The sequence below is a fragment of the Bombina bombina genome, chromosome 1 (genome assembly GCF_027579735.1).
Source record: "Bombina bombina isolate aBomBom1 chromosome 1, aBomBom1.pri, whole genome shotgun sequence".
Classification (NCBI taxonomy): domain Eukaryota; kingdom Metazoa; phylum Chordata; class Amphibia; order Anura; family Bombinatoridae; genus Bombina; species Bombina bombina.
Window position 1 is genome coordinate 874,736,907 of NC_069499.1, and position 8,265 is coordinate 874,745,171.

The 8,265-nt window shown below is 37.6% G+C and overlaps 1 protein-coding gene across 2 annotated transcripts in view; it reads left to right on the forward strand.

Annotated features, from left to right (window-relative positions):
* Positions 1 to 7,940, forward strand: part of CTCF (CCCTC-binding factor) — an 82,490-nt gene extending 74,550 nt beyond the window's left edge. For both annotated transcript variants that reach the window (XM_053699536.1, XM_053699535.1), the window contains exon 11: positions 357 to 7,940. In XM_053699536.1, coding sequence (XP_053555511.1) covers positions 357 to 535 — 179 coding nt within the window. In that variant the 3' untranslated portion in view covers positions 536 to 7,940. The remainder of the gene's footprint in view (positions 1 to 356) is intronic.
* The last annotated feature ends 325 nt before the right edge of the window (positions 7,941 to 8,265 follow it).

The following is an 8,265-nucleotide window of genomic DNA, read 5'->3' on the forward strand; positions in this document are numbered from 1 at the left end:
AATGAAGTGTGCCATTGCGTCGTTTTCATTGTTTTACAGATCTGATAGAAAACAAAGTAAACACCAAAGTTGCCTATGAAACATTCCATTTCATTTTATACATTAGTTAGGTGTGTGTGTGTTATGCGTTCTGTTTGGTACACCCTTTAAAAATGTTTAACCATATTGTCTGGTATACTCCCACACATCAAAGGGTCAGAAGAATATCTGACATTGCTGTTAAAACATTCATACAATACTAGCCAAGAGTCTAACTCTGTGCCCAGGAATTTCTGGCACTCTAGTTTGTTCAGTGATGTGCATTAATTGCCGTCTTTGTCTCTATATTGATCTTTTACTGCGGTCTTCATTTTCAGATTTTATTCAAGTAGAAGATCAGAACACTGGAGCCATTGAGAACATCATTGTCCAAGTAAAGAAAGAGGCTGACCTAGAAGCATTGGAGGCTGTGGAAGTTGCATTACCACCCTCTATAGTGGAAGCTCCAAATGGAGATCTCACACCGGAAATGATACTCAGCATGATGGACCGGTGATGCTGGACTCACTAAACTTGCTGACTGAACTAGCTTGAGCTATGTTTCAATGGCTCACCTCTATTTTATGGGATTTGTTTATTTTATTTTTGTTGCATTGGGAAGTTCATTTTTAAAGACCTATTTTACCATATCTATATACAAGGAAGAAAAAGACTTGGGGGAACAGATGGCTGATTTGCTTTAGTGTTTGCCAACAAGCAATTATGGACGTTTGGAATTTACCAGTAGTTTTGTGCTGTTAGTGATTTCACATAAATAAGCATTTAACATTGGTTGTTGGACATGTTCTGCTTGGACTTATCAACCGTGAAATCTTGATGGTAAGAATTATTTCCACAGTGAAGAATGAAGAGGCTAATTTCACATTACCCAATTGTTTCTTTAGATGGTAATGCTTGTCCCTAATATTAGGTTTGGCACTCAAATTTCCGCCATTTGGAGTCCAGATTAAATATACCATTTGCCTATTAATTTTGCTTCAATTGCTGTATATGTGTATTAGGGAGCATTGTGTAATAATAATAATAAATATATATATATATATATATATATATATATATATATATATATATATATATATATATATATATATATATATATATACACACACACACTTTGTTCCCAAGTAGCCAAAATCTGATTGGTGTTAATAATAATTGGTGTTCACCAGTAGTATGTTTAGCATGCTTTGAACTTTAAAAAAAAAGACAAAAAATTGCTTTGTGTAAAATCTGAAAACAAAGACTTTGTAAATATTTTTTTTATATTTTAATCTTTTTCTATCAAGAAGTTGAATGAGGGTGGAAATTCAGTGAGAAAATTAAATTTTAATTGCTGGCATATTAAGATATTAAATGTTAAGGCAACAATGAATATTGGAAAAAATAGATCACAAGTTAACTTAAAATCATAGATATTTTTTATGACACCCCCCCCCCCCCCCAAATTAATTTGTTAGCTGTAAATGGACTTTTAAATGCTGTACATAATAAGGAAATGTGTAGACATCACGAAGCAGTACTATTACAGTGGCTGGCAGATGATACAGTCTAACCTAGCCTACACACAATGCGTCTAACTTTTAGATTGTATTTTTCTTTCTTTCTTTAAAAACAAAACATAGGATTAATGTACTGAAAGTGAAATCCGGTTATGATATGTTCAAAGTCTTGGTTTATCTATATAATTTTATATATGTTTTTTTTTTTTTTTTTTTTTTTAATAGGCTTTTATTCTAGCTAACTTAATTTGTTTTCTCTATACTGCTTTTAAGAGCTCTTGGGTTAGACACAGTTATTGAACCTTTTTTTGTATCTGTCTTGTGTGATATTTCTTTCATGTAATTAGCAAGAGTCCATGAGCTAGTGACGTATGGGATATACATTCGTACCAGGAGGGGCAAAGTTTCCCAAACCTCAAAATGCCTATAAATACACCCCTCACCACACCCACAATTCAGTTTTACAAACTTTGCCTCCCATGGAGGTGGTGAAGTAAGTTTTTGCTAGATTCTACGTTGAAATGCGCTTCGCAGCAGGCTGAAGCCCGGTTTTCCTCTCAGAGTGCAGTGAATGTCAGAGGGATGTGAAGAGAGTATTGCCTATTTGAATACAATGGTCTTCCTCTAGGGGATCTATTTCATAGGTTCTCTGTTATCGGTCGTAGAGATTTCTTCTCCTACCTCACTTTTCAGATCGACTATATACTCTTATATACCATTACCTCTACTGATTCTCGTTTCAGTACTGGTTTGGCTATCTACTATATGTAGATGAGTGTCTTAGGGTAAGTAAGTCTTATTTTATTTATGACACTCTAAGCTATGGTTGGGCACTTTATATGTAAAGTTCTAAATATATGTGTTTAAACTTATATTTGCCATGATTCAGGATAATCCGTATTCCTTCATTCAGACTGTCAGTTTCATTATTTGGGATAATGCATATGAATAAATATTTTTTTCTTACCTTAAAAACTTTCAATTGACTTTTTTCCCTGCGGGCTGTTAGGCTCGCGGGGGCTGAAAATGCTTCAATTTATTGCGTCATTCTTGGCGCGAACTTTTTTGGCGCAAAATTTTGTCATTTCCGGCGCCCTAGTTGACGCCGGAAGTTTGTTCGTGGTTGCGTCATTTTTGACGTATATGTGTTAGGCGTTTTTTGCGCAAAAAAATGTGGGCGTCGTTTTTTCGGCGTCAGAGGATGTGGCGTCATACTTGGCGCCAAAAAATATGGGCGTTGTTCTTGGCGCCAATAATGTGGGCGTCATACTTGGCGCCAAAAAATGTGGGCGTCATTCTTGTCTCCACCTTTTTTCACATTATTTAAGTCTCACTTTTTCATTGCTTCTGGTTGCTAGAGGCTTGTTTATTTGGCATTTTTTCCCATTCCTGAAACTGTCATTTAAGGAATTTGATAATTTTGCTTTATATGTTGTTTTTTCTATTACATATTGCAAGGTATCTCAACCTGACCCTGGATCAGAATCTACTTCTGGAAAGACGCTGCCTGATGCTGGTTCTACCAAAGTTAAGTGCATTTGTTGTAAACTTTTGGTATCTGTTCCTCCGGCTGTAGTTTGTGTTAGTTGTCATGATAAACTTTCTACGCAGATAGTGTCTCCATTAGTAATAATCCTTTAACTGTTGTTTTTCCTTCAACATCTAATGATCAGGATGTCCCTGTTAATGTAAAAGAATTTGTTTCTAATTCTATTAGGAAGGCTCTGTCTGTTATTCCTCCTTCCAGTAAACGTAAAAGGTCTTTTAAAACTTCTCATATTTCAGATGAATTTTTAAGTGACTGCCATCATTCGGACTTATCTGTTTCTGATGAGGATCTATCTGGTTCAGAAGATTCTGCCTCAGATATTGACACTGATAAATCTTCATATTTATTTAAGATGGAGTTTATTCATTCTTTACTTAAAGAAGTGTTGATTGCATTAGATATGGAGGAGTCTAGTCCTCTTGATACTAAATCTACTAAGCGTTTAAATTCGTTTTTTAAACCGCATGTAGTTATTCCAGAAGTTTTTCCAGTTCCTGATGCTATTTCAGAAGTAATTTCTAGGGAATGGAATAGTCTGGGTACTTCATTTACTCCTTCTCCAAGGTTTAAGAAATTATACCCTGTGCCATCTGATAGATTAGAATTTTGGGACAAAATCCCTAAAGTTGATGGGGCTATTTCTACTCTTGCTAAACGTACTACTATTCCTACGGTGGATAGTACTTCCTTAAGGATCCTTTAGATAGGAAGCTTGAAACCTTTCTAAGGAGATCTTATTTATGTTCAGGTAATCTTCTTAGATCTGCTATTTCTTTGGCTGATGTTGCTGCAGCTTCCACTTTCTGTTTGGAGGCTTTAGCACAAGTGTCAGACCATAATGCTTATAGCATTGTTAAACTTCTTCAACATGCTAATAACTTTGTTTGTGATGCCATTTTTTATATCATTAGAATTGATGTCAGGTATATGTCTTTAGCTATTTTAGCTAGAAGAACTTTATGGCTTAAATCTTGGAATGCAGATATGACTTCTAAGTCAACTTTGCTTTCTCTTTCTTTCCAAGGTAATAAATTATTTGGTTCACAGTTGGATTCTATTATTTCAACTATTACTGGGGGGAAAGGAACCTTTTTGCCTCAGGACAAAAAATCTAAAGTTAAATACAGGGCTGCTAATCGTTTTCGCTCCTTTCGTCAGAATAAGGAACAGAAGCCTGACCCTTCCCCTAAAGGAACGGTTTCAGTTTGGAAACCTTCTCCAGTCTGGAATAAATCCAAGCCTTTTAGAAAGTCAAAACCAGCTCCCAAATCCGCATGAAGGTGCGGCCCTCATTCCAGCACAGCTGGTAGGGGGCAGGTTACGATTTTTCAAAGATATTTGGATCAATTCGATTCAGTCTTTGGATTCAGAACATTGTTTCACAAGGGTACAGAATAGGTTTCAAGGTAAGGCCGCCTGTGAGAAGATTTTTTCTCTCACGGATTCCAGTAAACACAGTGAAGGCTCAGGCTTTTCTGAAATGTGTTTCAGACCTAGAGTTGGCTGGGGTAATTGTGCCAGTTCCAGTTCTGGAACTGGGTCTGGGGTTTTACTCAAATCTATTCATTGTACCAAAGAAGAATTCCTTCAGACCAGTTCTGGATCTAAAAATATTGAATCGTTATGTAAGGATACCAATATTCAAAATGGTGACTATAAGGACTATTCTGCCTTTTGTTCAGCAAGGGCATTATATGTCTACAATAGACTTACAGGATGCATATCTTCCTATTCCAATTCATCCAGATCACTATCAGTTCCTGAGATTCTCTTTTCTAGACAAGCATTACCAGTTTGTTGCCCTTCCGTTTGGCCTAGCAACAGCTCCAAGGATCTTTTCAAAGGTTCTCAGTGCCCTTCTCTCTGTAATCAGAGAACAGGGTATTGCAGTATTTCCTTATTTGGACGATATCTTGGTACTTGCTCAGTCTTTACATTCTGCAGAATCTCATACGAATCAACTTGTGTTGTTTCTTCAGACATGGTTGGAGGAACAATTTACAGAAGAGTTCCTTGATTCCTCAGACAAAGGTAACCTTTTTGGGTTTTCAAATAGATTCAGTGTCCATGACTTTGTCTCTAACAGAAAAGAGACGTCTGAAGTTGGTTTCAGCTTGTTGAATCCTTCAGTCTCAATCATTCCCTTCGGTAGCTTTGTGCATGGAAATTCTAGGTCTCATGACTGCTGCATCGGACGCGATCCCCTTTGCTCGTTTTCACATGAGACCTCTCCAGCTTTGTATGCTGAACCAGTGGTGCAGGGATTATACAAAGATATCACAATTAATATCCTTAAATCCCAATGTTCGATCTTCTCTGATTTGGTGGTTGAATCACCATTGTCTAATTCAAGGGGCCTCTTTTGTTCGTCCAACTTGGACTGTGATCTCAACAGATGTGAGTCTTTCAGGTTGGGGAGCTGTATGGGGATCTCTGACAGCGCAGGGGGTTTGGGAATTTTGGGAGGCGAAATTGCCAATCAACATTTTGGAACTCTGTGCGATTTTCAGAGCTCTTCAGTTCTGGCCTCTTCTGAAGAGAGAATCGTTTGTTTTCAGACAATGTCACAACCGTGGCGTATGTCAATCATCAAGGTGGGACTCACAGTCCTCGGGCTATGAAAGAAGTATCTTGGATACTTGTATGGGCGGAAGCCAGCTCCTGTCTAATCTCTGCGGTTCACATCCCAGGTGTAGACAATTGGGAAGCGGATTATCTGTCGCCAGGCGTTACATCCGGGCGAATGGTCTCTTCACCCAGAGGTTTTTCTTCAGATTGTTCAAATCTGGGGACTTCCAGAAATAGATCTGATGGCCTCTCATCTAAACAAGAAACTTCCCAGGTATCTGTCCAGATCCAGGGATCCTCAGGCTGAAGCAGTGGACGCGTTGTCGCTTCCTTGGAATTTTCAACCTGGTTATATCTTTCCGCCTCTAGTTCTTCTTCTAAAAGTGATTTCCAAAATTCTAATGGAAAATTCGTTTGTATTGCTGGTGGCTTGAGCATGGCCTCACAGGTTTTGGTATGCAGATCTCATTCGGATGGCAAGTTGCCAACCTTGGACACTTCCGTTAAGACCAGACCTATCTCAAGGCCCATTTTTCCATCAGGATCTCAAATCATTAAATTTGAAGGTATGGAGATTGAACGCCTGATTCTTAGTCATAGAGGTTTTTCTGACTCGGTGATTAATACTATGTTGCAGGCTCGTAAATCTGTGTCTAGAAAGATTTATTACCGAGTCTGGAAGACTTTCATTTCTTGGTGTTCTCATAAATTCTCTTGGCATTCTTTTAGAATTCCTAGAATTTTGCAGTTTCTTCAGGATGGTTTGGATAAGGGTTTGTCTGCAAGCTCTTTGAAAGGTCAAATCTCTGCTCTTTCTGTTCTTTTTCACAGAAAGATTGCTAATCATCCTGATATTCGTTGTTTTGTACAGGCTTTGGTTCGCATCAAGCCTGTCATTAAGTCAATCTCTCCTCCTTGGAGTCTTAATTTGGTTTTGAGGGCTTTACAGGCTCCTCCGTTTGAGCCTGTGCATTCTCTGGATATTAAATTACTTTCTTGGAAAGTTTTGTTCCTTTTGGCCATCTCTTCTGCTAGAAGAGTTTGAGTTATCTGCTCTTTCTTGTGAATCTCCTTTTCTGATTTTTCATCAGGATAAGTCGGTATTGCGGACTTCATTTCAATTTTTACCTAAGGTTGTGAATTCTAACAACATTAGTAGAGAGATTGTTGTCCCTTCATTGTGTCCTAATCCTAAGAATTCTATGGAGAAATCTTTACATTCTTTGGATTTTGTAAGAGCGTTGAAATATTATGTTGAAGCTACTAAAGGTTTTAGAAAGACTTCTAGTCTATTTGTTATCTTTTCTGGTTCCAGGAAAGGTCAGAAGGCTTCTGCTATTTCCTTGGCATCTTGGTTAAAGTCCTTGATCCATCATGCTTATGTAGAGTCGGGTAAGTCCCCGCCTCAAAGGATTACGGCTCATTCTACTAGGTCAGTTTCTACTTCCTGGGCTTTTAGGAATGAAGCTTCTGTTGATCAAATTTGCAAAGCAGCAACTTGGTCTTCTTTGCATACTTTTACTAAATTCTACCATTTTGATGTTTTCTCTTCTTCTGAAGCAGTTTTTGGTAGAAAAGTACTTCCGGCAGCTGTTTCAGTTTGATTCTTCTGCTTATAATTTCAGTTTTTTTCCATTGTGAGATTAAAACTTTTTGATTTGGGTTGTGGATTATTTTCTCAGCGGAATTGGCTGTCTTTATTTTATCCCTCCCTCTCTAGTGACTCTTGCGTGGAAGTTCCACATCTTGGGTATCTGCTATCCCATACGTCACTAGCTCATGGACTCTCGCTAATTACATGAAAGAAAACATAATTTATGTAAGAACTTACCTGATAAATTCATTTCTTTCATATTAGCAAGAGTCCATGAGGCCCACACTTTTTTGTGGTGGTTATGATTTTTTTGTATAAAGCACAATTATTCCAATTCCTTATTTTTAATGCTTTCGCTCCTTTCTTATCACCCCACTTCTTGGCTATTTGTTAAACTGAATTGTGGGTGTGTTGAGGGGTGTATTTATAGGCATTTTGAGGTTTGGGAAACTTTGCCCCTCCTGGTAGGAATGTATATCCCATACGTCACTAGCTCATGGACTCTTGCTAATTAATATGAAAGAAATGAATTTATCAGGTAAGTTCTTACATAAATTATGTTTTTTTTTTCATTCTCTTTGAAAGCCAATATCGAGAAAATGTTAATATTGTACCAGAGGAAAGAAATTAAAATTTTTTGAAAAGCAATTGTACCACTGTACAGCTAATAAATAATAATGGATTAAGATGATTAACTTCCTCTAATTTTCTTTTTCAGTAGTACTATCCGTGTTTTTCTCTCACAATGTTGTGAATTTCTTTGTAGCAGCAATATTTGTACTTGATGTTGAAAAGTTTTGATTATTTGGAGGAGTGGAGGCAATGTGAGGCAATTAAAGATGAAGCAAGTGATAAATGAAAGGAGAGGGTTTAACTCTAACATGTGATGACACGTGGTCCTCCTCATCCATGCAATGCTTTAGTGCATATGACGTGTCATCATCCGAGGGGTTTGCTTTCCGAGCTTAATTGAGGCCCCCCCTACTTACTGGGTATTACAAAGTGGCCCATCATTG